The sequence below is a fragment of the Arachis hypogaea genome, chromosome 13 (assembly GCF_003086295.3).
Source record: "Arachis hypogaea cultivar Tifrunner chromosome 13, arahy.Tifrunner.gnm2.J5K5, whole genome shotgun sequence".
Classification (NCBI taxonomy): Eukaryota; Viridiplantae; Streptophyta; class Magnoliopsida; order Fabales; family Fabaceae; genus Arachis; species Arachis hypogaea.
The window spans coordinates 136523272-136540014 of NC_092048.1; the positions used below are offsets into that span (position 1 = coordinate 136523272).

The 16743-nt window shown below is 38.9% G+C and overlaps 2 protein-coding genes across 2 annotated transcripts; one reads left to right on the forward strand and one right to left on the reverse strand.

Annotated features, from left to right (window-relative positions):
- Positions 1 to 5752: 5752 nt before the first annotated feature.
- Positions 5753 to 6868, reverse strand: LOC140177769 (uncharacterized). The gene has a single exon (XM_072210934.1). The coding sequence runs from the start codon at positions 6866 to 6868 to the stop codon at positions 5753 to 5755; it is 1116 nt and encodes a 371-aa protein (XP_072067035.1).
- A 7516-nt stretch (positions 6869 to 14384) lies between these two features.
- LOC140177770 (protein FAR-RED ELONGATED HYPOCOTYL 3-like) lies at positions 14385 to 14993 on the forward strand. Its single transcript, XM_072210935.1, has one exon. The coding sequence runs from the start codon at positions 14385 to 14387 to the stop codon at positions 14991 to 14993; it is 609 nt and encodes a 202-aa protein (XP_072067036.1).
- The last annotated feature ends 1750 nt before the right edge of the window (positions 14994 to 16743 follow it).

A 16743-nucleotide genomic window follows, 5' to 3' on the forward strand; every position in this document is an offset into this window, starting at 1 on the left:
CTCTCCTTTTGGATTTTCTTCTGTATTGCTTGGAAGAGTACTAGGAGGGAGTTCAGTAATTTTCTTGCTCAGCTGACCCACTTGTGCCTCCAAGTTTCTAATGGAGGACCTTGTTTCAGTCATGAAACTTTGAGTGGTTTTGATTAGATCAGAGACCATGGTTGCTAAGTCAGAGGTATTTTGCTTAGAACTCTCTGTCTGTTGCTGAGAAGATGATGGAAAAGGCTTGCTATTGCTAAACCTGTTTCTTCCACCATTATTATTGTTGAAACCTTGTTGAGGTCTCTGTTGATCCTTCCATGAGAAATTTGGATGATTCCTCCATGAAGGATTATAGGTGTTTCCATAGGGTTCTCCCATATAATTCACCTCTTCCATTGAAGGGTTCTCAGGATCACAAGCTTCTTCCTCAGATGAAGCTTCCTTAGTACTGCTTGGTGCATTTTGCATTCCAGACAGACTTTGAGAAATCATATTGACTTGTTGAGTCAATATTTTGTTCTGAGCCAATATGGCATTCAGAGTGTCAATCTCAAGAACTCCTTTCTTCTGACTAGTCCCATTGTTCACAGGATTTCTTTCAGAAGTGTACATGAATTGGTTATTTGCAACCATTTCAATCAGCTCTTGAGCTTCTGTAGGCGTCTTCTTCAGATGAAAAGATCCTCCAGCAGAGCTATCCAAAGACATTTTGGATAGTTCAGAGAGACCATCATAGAAAATACCTATGATGCTCCATTCAGAAAGCATGTCAGAGGGACACTTCCTGATTAATTGTTTGTATCTTTTCCAAGCTTCATAGAGGGATTCTCCTTCCTTCTGTCTGAAGGTTTGGACTTCCACTCTAAGCTTACTCAATTTTTGAGGTGGAAAGAACTTTGCCAAGAAGGCATTGACTAGCTTTTCCCAAGAGTCCAAGCTTTCTTTAGGTTGAGAGTCCAACCATGTCCTAGCTCTGTCTCTTACAGCAAAAGGGAATAGCATGAGTCTGTAGACCTCAGGGTCAACCCCATTAGTCTTGACAGTGTCACAGATTTGCAAGAATTCAGCTAAAAACTGATGAGGATCTTCCAAGGGAAGTCCATGGAACTTGCAATTCTGTTGCATTAGAGAAACTAATTGAGGCTTAAGCTCAAAATTGTTTGCTCCAATGGCAGGGATAGAGATGCTTCTCCCATAGAAATCGGGAGTATGTGCAGTAAAGTCACCCAGCACTTTCCTTGCATGGTTGGCATTGTTGTTGTTTTCGGCTGCTATGAGTTCTTCTTCTTTGAAGATTTCTATTAGGTCCTCTACAGAGAATTGTGCCTTAGCTTCTCTTAGCTTTCGCTTCAAGGTCCTTTCAGGTTCAGGATCAGCCTCAACAAGAATGCTTTTGTCCTTGCTCCTGCTCATAAGAAAGAGAAGGGAACAAGAAAATGTGGAATCCTCTATGTCACAGTATAGAGATTCCTTGAGGTGTCAGAGGAAAAGAAAAATAGAAGACAGAAGTAGAAAATTCGAACTTATCAAAGAAGATAGAGTTCGAATTTTGCATTAAGGAATAGTGTTAGTCCACAAATAGAAGGATGTGAGAAGAAGGGAAGTAATTTTCGAAAATTAAGTAAAAGATTTTGAAAACATTTTTTTTTGAAAAACACTAATTGATTTCGAAAATGAAAGTGGGAAAGAAATCAAGTGATTTTTAAAAAAGATTTTGAAATTAGAAATCAAAAAGATTTGATTGAAAACTATTTTGAAAAAGATGTGGTTAAGAAGATATGATTAGTTTTAAAAAGATGTGATTGAGAAGATATGATTTGAAAAACATTTTAAAAAGATTTGATTTTGAAAATTAATGACTTGGCTATCAAGAAAAGATATGATTCAAACATTAAACCTTTCTCAACAGAAAAGGCAACATACTTGAAATGTTGAATCAAATCATTAATTGATAGCAAGTATTTTTAAAAATAGAAAGAAATTGATTTTGATGAAAAGATATGATTTGAAAAAGATTTGATTTTGAAAAACTTTGAAAACTTGAAAAAAAATTTGCATTGAAAACAGAATCTTCCCTCTTGTGCCATCCTGGCGTTAAACGCCCAGAATGGTGCACATTCTGGCGTTTAACGCCCAAAATGCTACCCTTTTGGGCGTTAAATGCCCAACCAGGTACCCTGGCTGGCGTTTAAACGCCAGTCTGTCCTTCTTCACTGGGCGTTTTGAACGCCCAGCTTTTTCTGTGCAATTCCTCTGCTGAATGTTCTGAATCTTCGATTCTCTGTATTATTGACTTGAGAAGACACAAATTAAAAATATTTTTGGATTTTTAATAATAAGGAAAAATCAAAATGCAACAAGAATCAAATAACAATGCATGCAAGACACCAAACTTAGCAGTTTGTATACTACTGACACTAATAAAATGAGAATGCATATGAGACACACAAAACACTCAAGTCAAGAGAATTTAAAGATTAGAGTAAGAAATCATCAAGAACATCTTGAAGATCACTAAGACACATGAATGAATGCATGCAATTGACACCAAACTTAACATGAGACACTAGACTCAAACAAGAAATATTTTTGGATTTTATGACTTTGTAAATTTTTTTGTGCTTTTTTTCGAAAATTAAGTGGAAAAAGAAAATAAAGGTATCAAAATTCTTAATGAGAATTCCAGGAATCAGTGCAATGCTAGTCTAAGACTCCGGTCCAGGAATTAGACATGGCTTCACAGCCAGCCAAGCTTTCAAAGAAAGCTTCGGTCCAAAACACTAGACATGGCCAAAGGCCAGCCAAGCCTTAGCAGATCACTGCTCCAAAAGCAAGATTGATAGAAATCAACAAGCTCTTGTGATGATAAGTTGAAACCTCGGTCCAATGAAATTAGACATGGCTTCACAGCCAGCCAGACTTCAACAAATCATCATGAAACTCTAGAATTCATCTTCAAGAATTCCGAAAAAAAAAATACCTAATCTAAGCAACAAGATGAACCATCAGTTGTCCAAACTCAACAATCCCCGGCAACGGCACCAAAAACTTGGTGCACGAAATTGTGATCAATACTTTTCACAAATCAAATAATCCCCGGTAATGAAACCAAAAACTTGGTGTTCAATACCATGGCATAAACACAACTTCGCACAACTAACCAGCAAGTGTACTGGGTCGTCCAAGTAATAAACCTTACGCGAGTAAGGGTCGATCCCACAGAGATTGTTGGTATGAAGCAAGCTATGGTCACCTTGTAAATCTCAGTCAGGCAAACTCAAATGGGTATGGTGATAAACGCATAAAACATAAAGATAAAGATAGAGATACTTATGTAATTCATTGGTGGGAATTTCAGATAAGTGCATGAAGATGCCTTCCCTTCCGTCTCTCTGCTTTCCTACTGTCTTCATCCAATCCTTCTTACTCCTTTCCATGGCAAGTTCAAGCAAGGGTTTCACCGTTGTCAGTGGCTACCTCCCATCCTCTCAGTGGAAATGTTCAACGCACCCTGTCACGGCCCGGCTATCCATCTGTCGGTTCTCGATCAGGCCGGAATAGAATCCAGTGATTCTTTTGCGTCTGTCACTAACGCCCCGCCTTCAGGAGTTTGAAGCACGTCACAGTCATTCAATTATTGAATCCTACTCAGAATACCACAGACAAGGTTAGACCTTCCGGATTCTCTTGAATGCCGCCATCAGTTCTAGCCTATACCACGAAGACTCTGATCTCACGGAATGGCTGGGTCGTTTGTCAGGCGAGCACTCGGTTGTCAGGCGATCAACCATGCATCGTGTATCAGGAATCCAAGAGATATCCACCCAATCTAAGGTAGAACGGAGGTGGTTGTCAGGCACACGTTCATAGGTGAGAATGATGATGAGTGTCACGGATCATCACATTCATCAAGTTGAAGAACAAGTGGTATCTTAGAACAAGAACAAGCGGAATTGAATAGAAGAACAATAGTAATTGCATTAATACTCGAGGTACAGCAGAGCTCCACACCTTAATCTATGGTGTGTAGAAACTCCACCGTTGAAAATACATAAGAACAAGGTCTAGGCATGGCCGAATGGCCAGCCTCCCAATGATCTAAGATAGCATCAGAACAAGGATAACTACCCAGATGTGATCTAAGAACTAGATGTCCAAAGATTCCAAGATACAATAGTAAAAGGTCCTATATATAGAAAACTAGTAACCTAGGGTGTACAGAGATGAGTAAATGACATAAAAATCCACTTCCGGGCCCACTTGGTGTGTGCTTGGGCTGAGCATTGAAGCATTTTCGTGTAGAGACTCTTCTTGGAGTTAAACGCCAGCTTTGGTGCCAGTTTGGGCGTTTAACTCCCATTATTGTGCCAGTTCCGACGTTTAACGCTGGAATTCCTGAGGGTGACTTTGAACGCCAGTTTGGGCCATCAAATCTTGGGCAAAGTATGGACTATCATATATTGCTGGAAAGACCAGGATGTCTACTTTCCAAGGCCGTTGAGAGCGCGCCAATTGGGCTTCTGTAGCTCCAAAAAATCCACTTCGAGTGCAGGGAGGTCAGAATCCAACAGCATCTGCAGTCCTTTTTAGTCTCTGAATCAGATTTTTGCTCAGGTCCCTCAATTTCAGCCAGAAAATACCTGAAATCACAGAAAAACACACAAACTCATAGTAAAGTCCAGAAAAGTGAATTTTAACTAAAAACTAATAAAAATATACTAAAAACTAACTAGATCATACTAAAAACATACTAAAAACAATGCCAAAAAGCGTACAAATTATCCGCTCATCCGCATGCCTGAGAATTTGCTTTGCTGAAAATTATAGAGTCATTTGCAAAAAACAAATGTGTAATAGTAGGGCAGCTACTGTTTAATCTGAGCCCGACAATATCATTATTCTGTTCTCTTCTGTGTAGCAAGTGGGAGAGTCCCTCTGCACAAAGAATGAAAAGATAGGGTGAAAGAGGATCCCCTTGTCGGAGACCTCTTGTAGGTTTAAAGAAACCTTTAGGTTGACCATCCACAGTAACAGAATAGGAAACAGTAGTTACACACTCCTTCATCCATCCTATCCACTGATCACAAAATCCCAATTGACTCATAACCTTCCATAGGAAGCACCATTCCACCTTGTCATATGCTTTGCTCATGTCGAGTTTCAAAGCTAGATCCCAATCACCAAATTTTTTATTCTTCAAAAAATGCATGTACTCATGTGCTATGAGGACATTGTCACTAATCAACCGCCCCTTTATGAATGCACTCTGGTTATCACTAATTATCCGATTCATGATAAATTGCATACGATGTATCAAGACCTTCGAAATAATTTTATAGAAGACTGAGCTTAAACTGATAGGTCGTACCTGTGACATGGTAGCAGCTTCAGGTATTTTAGGAATAAGACAAATGAGTGTATGATTGAAAGACCTCAGCATTCTTCCGCCTGAGAAAAAACTAGTGACTGCTTTTATAATATCTTCTTTAATAGTATCCCAAAAGAAGTGATAGAATTTCGCCGTAAAACCATCGTCTCCTGGGGCTGAGAAAGAGTTAATTGAAAAGACTGCCCTCTTAATCTCTTGCTCACTAATTGGTCTTGTAAGGGCCCAATTATTCTGTCTAGACACCTTCCTTCTCATTGTTGAGAGCCATGCACTTGGGTTAGCAGGGGAGCTCGAACTGAACAGTGTTTCAAAGTATTTATGCGCTGTCCTCCCTATTCCTTCCGGATCCGAGTGCACCTCCCTTCTTTCATCTTCAAGTTTCTATATTCTATTGTGCTTATTTCTCATTTGTGCCCTTGAGTGAAAATACTTCGTGTTTTGATCACCATATTTTAGCCATTGCTCTCTTGCTTTCTCTTTCCAATAGCGTTCCTCACTTAGGTATGCTTCTGTAAGTTCTTCTTCTAAAACCTTAATACAAAAGTTGTCTGCTTGCTGTGCTTTGCTTTTTTCTTCTTCTATCTTCTGTTTAAGCTGCTGGATCTGTCTTAGTGAGTTACTGCCAGGCTGTTGTTGCCACTCAACAAGGCGATGTCGAACAATTTTAAGCTTTGTGTAAAGACGAAACATAGGTGAGCCTTCTATAGATTCCTTCCATGTGTCTTTTACAATCTGTCCAACAACCTCATTATCACACCACCTCTCCTGAAACCTAAACCTCCTCTTAAACCTCCGTTGCTCGACCTCCGATTCAAACAGCAGTGGTCTATGATCGGAGCCTTGATCATTTAAATGGAAGATCGCTGCTCCCGAGTATAATTCCAATAAGTTCATAGAGACCAAACACCGATCTAATCGCTCTCTTATCAAATTTCCCCCAAACTGCTTATTGCACCAAGTAAATTTGCTTCCTTCATATCCCAAATCAATTAGGCCTGCTGCATTTATAAAATTATTAAAATTTTCAATAGATGCAACTAATTTCATCCTCCCTCCATCCTTCTCATCATGAGCCATTATGTCATTAAAATCACCAATAACCATATAAGGATCTTCCATTCCTTCTAATTGATTCAAAATGGTGCCATACTGTTGGTTTCGCAGTCCTTCTTCACTGTGTAAATGCACTGCAATAACGCCACACTCTCTCTGTAGCCTCCTGTTTGTCCATCTAAAATAAATGAAAAATTCTACACTTTTCACCACTGCAATATCTACACCTTCCCTCCATGCCAACACCAATCCTCCTGCTAGTCCTTGAGGTTCAACACAACTAACATTTGTAAACCCCAATTTATGGCATTGGCCTGTCACAAACGAAGAACTATTCTTTGTCTCACATAAGAACAGAACTTCGGGGGAACGAGATCTATTGATCTCTTTTATGTTGTGAACTGTCAGGGGTTTCCCCAAACCCCGACAGTTCCACATCATCATCTTCATACCTCTTCGGGTGCCAAGTTTGGGCTGGCACCCTCCCCCTTTGTCTCTGAGCTTTCATCACTAATGCATTGTTTTTTTCCTCCATTGTCTGCTACCTTCTCCGTTATTCTCCTTTTTTCACCACTGAATTTTTTATACTTACTTCCACTCCTCCTTGCAAGTTGTTTTAACTTCATCCTTCAGCCGTCGTCCTCTAGTGTGTCAGATTCTCGGCCAATATTGAAGCCTGAGCTCACTGCCTCCTCCACTCCTTTTAGTCCTCCCTTTCTCTTTTCTTCATTAGCTTCACTTTCAGTTCTGCCGTCATTAAAATCTTCTTTGTCTCCACATTTTTTATGCACTAACAACAACCTCTCCCTTTGATCTGCCATTATCTTCTCGCATGCCCCATTATCACTATTATCTTCCTTCGATTTGCTTTCCACTTGCTCATTTTCACCACTGTTTTCCTGCATTGAGAGATTGGCAAAGCTCCTTAGCAAGTTAACTGGAGTCTGTTTTTTAGGGCCTTCAATCCGAGACATCTCAACCTTAGGAATATTAGGATTTGCATTCTCCTTGTAACTTTCAACCCTCCAACCTACTTGTTCGGCTTTTAACCAATTCCCCCACTTCTCCTCTTGCACTTCTCCCTTAATTGAATCTTCAAGGTGTTGATTGCATCCTCTACTTTCATGTCCGAGGTGACCACAATAGTTGCAGAAAGTCCCGATTCGCTCATATTTTACGGATAACTCAATCACATTTCTATTAGGTCCAGCAATCCTGAGGCTTCTTCTTAAAGGTTTTGTAGCATCCATGAGAATTTTAACCTTTAAGATTCTACTTTCTCTTCCTCTCATTGAGTAAAAATCCACCTCCACTACTTCTCCCATAGTACCTCCAATCTTCCTCCCTAACTCCTTTGATTTATAGTGCTCTGGAATCCCCCACAGTTGTACCCAAATTGGGACTTGAGATAGTTCATCATTGTTATTAATATCCTTCTCCTCCCACCTTTTGATATTAACAATGTAATTTTTCAGCAGCCATGGTGCACCGCGTTCTACGCGAACCAGATCCACTTCCTTTTCAAAGAAGAATTGGAATAGGTTATCACCTAAATCCATAACCTTAAACCCTTCTGGGTGAGACCAGATCGCTCTCATTGCTCCTTCCACTGTACCAACTCCAAAGGATCGATCTGCCAAGATCCGGCCTATAAGACTTTTGGCACAGATCTGGAGACTTTCTTCTATTTCTTCCTTCCCAAACACAATAATGTCCTCGTCCTCCAACTCTCCAGTGTCATCTAACACCACTCGTTGACCAGATTTACGTCTAGCCATGGTTACTATCAGAGCACAATTTAGTTTGTGAGAATTCGATTTGAAATCGAGAGAATTAACCCTACAGGGAGAAACCCTAGCAGAGCACCCTTTAAACCCTAGCAGGGCACCTTTTCAGCAAAATTATTAATCTCAAGAATTTTTATACATTATTATTGTTGGAATAAAATTTATTCTTAATTATTATATTATCCACACTTTTATTTGAGATTATAAAACTATTCCTAGACTTATTTTTACTCAAAACTCTAATCCACCCTCACTCATCTCCCAGCCGCAGTCCTTTCCCAAACCTAAATGCCCTCAGCAAACTCATCAAGCTTGAAACACAAACAGCAGCACCGAACTCAAGAAACAGAAAGGGTAGAGAGGAGAGGGATTCACAGGAAGAAGGGGAGGGGAGAGTGAGGACGGCACCGGCGGGCGTCACTGCCGCCGCGCCGTCGTGTCGCGCAGAGAAGAGAGAGGTGCGAGCCAAGGAAGGAGAAGGAGGAGAAGGTCGCGCTGTTGCCGCTGCCGTTTGGTCCGTCCACGAGCTGCTGTCAGAACCGCGCAACGAGGAAGCTGTCGCGAGGAGAAGCGTCGTGTCGCTGCCGCTGTCCGGGCTGTCTTCGTCGTCGCCGATTCCCTTCATTTCTGCCATCGTTGATGAGCCCAGTCGCCGCCGATCTGGTCTGAGGGTGAGGGAACGTGAACAAAAGGCAAGACAGGGAGCCACCACCGCTGCTGGCTGAACCCCCTAGTGCTCCATATCGCCTCTTTCGTCTGGAACAGGCTTCGCCATAGCTGAAAGACTGGGCTTGGAAGGTGCTTCCGTCGTCATCTCTTCTTGCAAGCAGGTCCTTTTCCCTTTCTTTTCCTCTTTGCCTCCAATTAATTATATTCATTACTCAATTTCCTTGTTTCTACAGCAAAATGTTGAAGAGGCTGCAGGAAAACTTAGGTCTAAAGGAATTGAAGTTTTGGCCCTTATTTGACATGTCTCTAACGATCAACAGAGAAAGGATTTGATTCAGAAAACCGCACAGGTCACCTTTTTCTATTCATTTTTATCGAATGCATTATCCTTTATTAAAATTTGTTTGAATGCTGTTGAATATACTGTTGAACATTACATAAGTGTGGAAATATAGATGTGATTGTGTCAAACGCAGCTGCAAATCCTTCTGTTGACCCTATTTTGCAAACCAAAGACTCTGTTCTTGACAAGCTTCACTTGCCCTGTAAAGTGTTCCTTGAACATCTAACAAAACTGTATATATCTTCTTGTTTTTAAATCTGATAATTATTCGTAATATGCTGCATAGGCCTTGGTTGCTGAAATGCCCCCAAACACTCGTGTAAATTATATTGCTCCCGGTTTTGTGCCAACTAATTTTGCCTTATTTATTACCAGTTATCAATCATTATCTTATTGCTCCCGGTTTTGGTTCTTTAATTTCCATCATTATCTTATTACCTTCAAGCTGTCATGTACTCAAGTTTATGAGGAATCTACAAAAAATCTTAATTATATTAAATTAAAATACCTTTTAAGGGCCAAGGTTAGGCACTGCATATAGAGAATTTGATGGAGGAATATGTCACCAGCTTTAATGAAGTGACACAATTTTGATTGAGGTAGGGACTAAGAAAGCTTTGAAGCAAATGTTGCATAATGATGTTTTCTTACTTTATTAATGACCTATTGATTATTGATTATATATATTAGCTTTTTGTCATGGCTCCTGCAGGAATTATTGATTATTGAACTACTGTAATTTGGTATCTAACTTTGTGCAGGATAATTTTGGTAGATTGCATGATAGGAGCAAAGAAACACCCAAAGTAATGAAGCAACTTAGTTCCCTTTTTCCAAATAGAGTGACTATACAGCTACCTCAGGTATCACCATAGATTAATATTATTGTACAATTTTTTTGGTTGCCATCAACAGTTCATGGATCAGTTCTAATTTGGAACTTGTACAGGATGAGACCTTGCTTTCTGATTGGAAGCAGCAACAAGAGCATGATGTCGAGATTATGAAAGCTCAGTCTAATGTTGTCAGCATCCGCACGGTGAGCCTTCCAACATCTTCTGTCCTTTATTTAATATGCTTTTATTTATTTATTTTGTTTTGTTTTGCTATTCTCCTTTTTTTTATTGAATTTGTTCAGTGACTAGTATGTTGATTGTTGTTGTACACTAGATGCTGTAGCTTACTAAAGAATCTGGATATTTTTTACTTAGTTTTATATAAATAACAAGTGTCATGTGTTACTATTTGTTATACTTACTAAAGAATCTGGGTATGTTATACTTGGTTTTATATATTCTCCTAATTTTTTTTTGTGCTAATTCTTTCCTTTTTAATGCTCAAATGGATGGTATTATTTAATAAACATTCTAACTATGTTCAAGTTATGCAATTCTAACTATGCTAATAAATATGCTAACAAGTTTTTATAATTTATTTTTTGTGTTTAATAGGCAAAATAGATGTGATACAATACAAAGGGCAAGAGTAAAGGAGCACCGTTGCTAATGGTTAGTTATATGGCATATTCAAGTTCATTTTAACTTCATGCCTAAATTTGGTTTGATAAATTTGGTTGTGTATTGGCTGAGAAATAAGTTGTGAATTGGTTGTTTTTGTTGGAACCGTAGAGGGTGGAAATATTCAAGTTTTAGGGGAGGTTTTGCCCAAATTTTTCTAAACATTTTGGATAAAACTTAATGGAAAAAATTATAATTAGTATTATATCTTGTTTCTAATTTTTTGGTTCGCTTTTTCTTATTTACAGGAGTGCTGAAATGGTGACCACATGCTACCTTGAGGGCTCAAGAATATTTTGATTCATAGAGACACTAATCTATGTTAGAACTTTTAATTTTTGATTGAGCTTGTGCAAGACATATAACTTGTAGAACTAATCAATGTACTCACTAATGTTATTTTGTTTGAAAATAATTTTAGCTAAAAGGATCTTGTTTGACTTATGTATGTTTTTGCATATTATATAGATGTAAACTTGCTTATTAAAATAGTTAATATATTAGTTAATTTAAAAAACAATTTAGTAAATTATGCATGCAATTTGTATTAAAAAAAAGTTGTTACAAAATAATTAATTTGCTTTTGTAACTAAAGAAAGAAAATGTTATAAAATCATGTTACATTTTGTAGCAAAATTTTTTGATACGAAAAATACCTTGAATATCAAAATTTGTTACAACTTTTGTAACGGCTTCTGATTTTTTGTATCAGAAAAAATTATTACAAAATATCATATTGAATTGTAACAGTTTCATTTTTGTTACAAAAACTTTTTGTAATGGGACTTACTGCAACGGTCTCTTTTTTGTTAAAATAAAACTTTTGTTTCAAAATTTTGACATTTTGTAACAATTTTTTTTGTTACAAATACGATTTTTTCTTGTAGTTGTGGCAGAAACAAAATAATGAGGCCTCCAAAGTTTCTAAATAAAAATGGCATCTCTGAAAATTATTATTATTATTATTATTATTATTATTATTATTATTATTATTATTATTATTATTATTATTATTATTATTATTAAATTAGGGCAAAGTCTTTGGTATAGACAGCAAGATAGTATCTACATGTGTAGACAATGGGTGGCAAGCTGTGGTTATGACATGTGGTATAATGAGGGGACAAATTGACTAGGCTTTCACAGAGGTTGCAGGAAAAGCTGATGGAAGCACGTGAGGGAAGGCATAGTTAAGTTGGGTAATTAGGTGTTATAATTAGTAATCAGTTTTGGCTGATTAGGGGACCAAGTCTTGGCCCATTTTTCGTTGTTGGACAAAAACATTTTGATGTTGTTTTTTAATTTGTTAACAAAAAAAAAAAAGAAAGGGATCCAGGTCATTCCCAACCCTCCCTCGTGACCCAACCCCGTCCCCCTGTTCCCTGAATCATTCATTCATACACGTACAGGAGAACGCAGAATCAAAGAAACCCTCACGGCCTTGCCCTCCGCCTAGCCCTGCATGGTCGCCGACTAACACAGGTCCTCAGCGCCGACGCTGTCCCAGGTCCTCAGCACTGCAGCTTCTTCCTCCATCCTCGCCGCCTAACCCAGATCCTCCATCGTCACCGCCTTACCCAGTAACTCAGCAGGTCCTCATTGGGTCTTCATCTTCGCTGGCTTCTCAGCACGTACCTAGGTTAGTGGCTTATCATCTTCATCTTCACTGAGGGTGTGGTCTTCTTCTTGAATTTTTGTTTCTTTTTTCTTCAAGTCTACTTCGATCTTGCCTTGTATTTTTGGTTTTGAAGTTCGGTTCTTGGATTCTTCTTCTTCGATCTTCGTTCTTGGTTTGAAGTTTGATTCCATCTTGTATTTGCAAATTTGTATGTATGGTTCTGAATGCTATGTTACTCTGTGGAAATTTGTATGTATGGTTGCTAATGGTGAAAACTCACTCTGTTAGGCGGAATTTACACTGTATGGTTGCTAATGGCAAAAGCTTACTCTGATTATAATGGTGGAAATTTGTATATTGTTGAATGCTGTAGGTAGAATTTGAATGTTTCTGAAGTACTTGGATTATTGAATTTGAATGTCTCTGAAGGCTAAAGTAGTGATTTGTGATTTTGAATATCTCTGATTACTTGAGTATTGATTTGTGCTTTAGATATGAAATTTGTGATAAATGATATCTGACTTGTCGTGCTTATGAAATTTGTGTTTTCCCTCAAGTTAATTTTGGTTCATGTGATTTAATTGGTGTTTAGGGTAGAAAGTGAAAAGGTGTTTTTAATTGGATTTGCAAGGTGAAATTTGGTTGACTTTTGATTTAATTTGGTAACAGTGTTTATGATTGGGTTTATCTGGTTTTCATTCTTTTCGAATTTGGTAATAGTGTGATTTCTTTTTGCTGTTTTGTAGTGTTTGTTGCTGAATGATGGTTGTTCTCTCTTGCCTCTGTTTAGTAATATTTATTGAAATTATGTACATTTTCAATGCATATTTGTACATTTTCATTGATATTATACCTTGTGAATAAGTAGCTGGTTAATTATTACTCCAATGTTGTGGTTAAAATATTTGTCTAATTGATGATTTTTGTACCGATTTCCTTTACTTGAATTTGTAAAGTTGACTAGTTGTTAAATTGGTTTGCTGCTGCCCTTTTAAGTTGCAAAATTCTTTAGGGTTTTGCAATTTCAATTGCCGGATTATCTATTTATGTGCTGTGGTTGTCTATTTGTTAAATTGTTGTTGTGTAGAGGTTAAGGCGTGTATTTTTATAGCAGAAAAAAGTTATTATTTAAAAAACCAACTATTACAACTTAATAGATGGAGTGCTATGGTGGGATGGGCAAGGCAAACGGTTTGTCTCCAGATGAAAGTGAAAACGAGTTATGCCTTTTAAACAACAATGTTGTTGACGAGAATGACTTAAGAAAGGTTGAGTTGTTGTCGGATGAAGATGGTCGTGAATATGGAGACGTGACTGGTTTGACTGTAGAGGATATAATGAAAAAGGTGTTTCAAAGTGAAGAGCGAGCATATGAGTTTTATGGTAGGTCAGGGAAATGCAACGGATTTGGGGTCCGTAAGGGAGACTATGCAAAGGATGAAGATGGGAGTGTAGTGAGAAGGAGGTTCTTCTGTAATCGGGCTGGCCTAAGGGATGGAAAACACTACAACAGACTAGACAGGAAAGATGCCATTGGCCTGAGACACGCACGAATTGCCAGACCTTGATGTCTATATACCTTGATAAGGGTAGCTCGGTTTGGAAGGTTCGAAAAGTAATCCTCGAGCATAACCACGAGTTGATACCGAGGGGAATGGTTCACATGATTCGAAGTTTCTAGGCGATATCGGGTTCTGCAAAGGCCCACATGGATGGAATGCATACGTATGGGTTGCCGACATCTAAGATATTCGGGTACATGGCTGGGATTGCGGGTGGTTATTCTTCTTTGGGTTTTACCAAGAAAGACGCATACAACTATATGGATCGGTCGAAGCATGCAAAGGTGGTTGATGGAGACATGAACGCTGATATAGTATACCTGGAAGGCAAGGTAGCTGCTGATCCCATGTCTATGGCCCGGTACAATTTGACTGAAGAAGGTATGTTGGGAAACATGTTCTGGGTAGATGGTCCTAGCAGGGTTGATTTTCAACACTTTGGAGACGTCGTTGCATTTGATTAAATGTATAAGAAGAACAAGTACAATAGACCCCTTGTCATATTCTTAGGTTCAAACAATCACAAGCAAACAACAATTTTTGGTTTCGGTTTGGTTTTAGATGGGACAATTAGTTCATACAAGTGGATGTTGGAGAACTTGTTAGAAGTCATGTGTGGGAAGCTGCCCTCTGTAGTCGTTACCGACGGGGATGAATCAATGATTGTTGCAGTTAGGGAAGTGTTGCCCCGAGCAACCTATAGGTTGTGTGCATGGTATCTGCAGAAGAATGTGACCTCGAACACCAACGAGCAGATGTTCCGTGATGTCTTTGCCAAGTGGTTGTATGCTGACATGGAGGTTGAAGAGTTTGAGTGTGAATGGGCACAGGTTGCTGAACAGTATGGGTTACTTAATAAATATTGGGCGTTACAACTGTATGAGAAGAGGAAGATGTGGGCAAATGCATACTTGCATCGCAAGTTTTGCGCTGGGTTTCGAACGATGTCTCGATGTGAGGGCATCAATTCCCATCTAAAAAAATTTCTGTCGTCTAGGCACACTGTTCTAGAGCTTGTGCAGAATTTGGAGCTACTAGTACGGGAATACCGAAACAGTGAGCAGGTTGCATAGTTCAATTCAATTTACGGTGTTCCCGTTATGATGACCCGTCTTGATCCCATCGAACAGTTTGCAACATCGGTGTATACGAAGGTCATATTCACACAAGTGAAGAAGGAGATTGAGTCTATCTCGGTCGTTAACTTCATAAGCAAACAAAGGGTCTAAACAACCATGGTGTACACGGTTGAGGAGTATGGATTCCTTGGTCAGAATGTGGTGGCATTGTACGATCCAAAAAGAGGTAGGTTGGTATGTCGATGTGGATTTTGGGAGAAAGAAGGTTTTCCTTACAGGCATATGTTTTTTGTCATGAAGCACGAGCACGTAAAAAGAATTCTCGAAAGCTTGATTTTGAGACGATGGAGGAAGGATGTGAACACAATCAACGAATTCACTGAGAAGATGGGACTAGAGGATGAGTGGGGTTTCTTGTTGAGACATGGAGCCCTGCATGCTGCTTCGCAGTGGATGTTGTTCATCGGATCTAAAAATGACGATCTGTACAAGAAATGCATGAGCAGAATCAGGCAGATATGCTGTGATCTAGAAGCCCGCAGCGGCAATGACATGATGGATAGGAGTCCGAACGCTGCCTGTGCTGTTCGGGATCCAACCGTTGTGCGCACCAAAGGGGCACCCAGCACACAGGGACACAAAGGTAGAAAAAGAAAGTGCACGAGACGCAGGAAAACCGAGCACACAAAATGGAGGTGCACGGAGCCACAAAAAATCTCAACCTCTATAAAATATAAACACTGTCCAACCTAGGAAATGAGAGTTAGCAAACTCGAGGTAAACACTTGGTTGCAAACCCTATATTCACTACTTAATTAGTTTTACCTCATTAAGTCAGCAATTTTATATCAATTTTGTTGTCATGTAGGCTGTTTCGCCGCACTTTAACCTACACGCTGATCAAGGCAAATGGTTAGAAGAGGGAGATGATAGTTGCAGTGAGCAAGATGGCGGAGCTAACGACAGCTGGGACCATGTAATAGGCACAGCGCAAAGCCAAACCAGGAACATGGGCAGAGTGGGTAACACCGTCGACTGGAACATAGAGGTAATCGACTTGTGGCTTGGTAATCTCCCTTTCGATTGTTACTCGTATTCTGATTTTAAATTTCCAAACATGCTTTGTGGCAGGGATTGTGTTTGGGAATTTCTTGATGATATTTCATGGCGCTGTTTGTATTATGAATTTATTGTTATGGAACTTGCAAGTTAGCTTAATATACTTGATTTTGTTATATTCATTGTGGAGTAGAAAGTAGTTACTGTGACTCATTTATCTTGGGTGAGTTTGGATTAATGTGAGGTTCTTCTTTGTTGGTGTTGGAAATATTGCGGTTGTTACAAGATCGCTATTGAAAGTATTGAGCACATGGTATTCTTTGTATGGATGGAAAAACTTTTGATACTTTACCAACTTTTTAAGGGTTCTAAATTTCCTTGGTTTGTATTTCGTTAATTTGGCTGATGCCCCGAATCGTGCAGCTACATCCAAGTTAGTATGAAAAGTAAATTATGGTGTTATTATACCTACATATATTGGAAGAAATAGTTTTGCAGTTGAGGGCAGATTGAAAGACAGCAGCATCTCTATTTATTAGCCATGCAATTTATAAATTTATTTCCATTTTCCTGTTCCCACTTTTGATTGCATTTTAAGGATAAAGAAATATCAGATGATATACGATGTCTCAGGTCCAGGAATTTGTATCTCCAGGCAATGCATCGCAATGTAACCCATTAAGAG

What these genes read in the sequence shown, in the direction of transcription:
- LOC140177769 (XM_072210934.1), bottom strand. Translation starts at nt 6,868, where the DNA reads ATGATGATGTGGAACTGTCGGGGTTTGGGGAAACCCCTGACAGTTCAC.
- LOC140177770 (XM_072210935.1), top strand. Translation starts at nt 14,385, where the DNA reads ATGTATAAGAAGAACAAGTACAATAGACCCCTTGTCATATTCTTAGGT.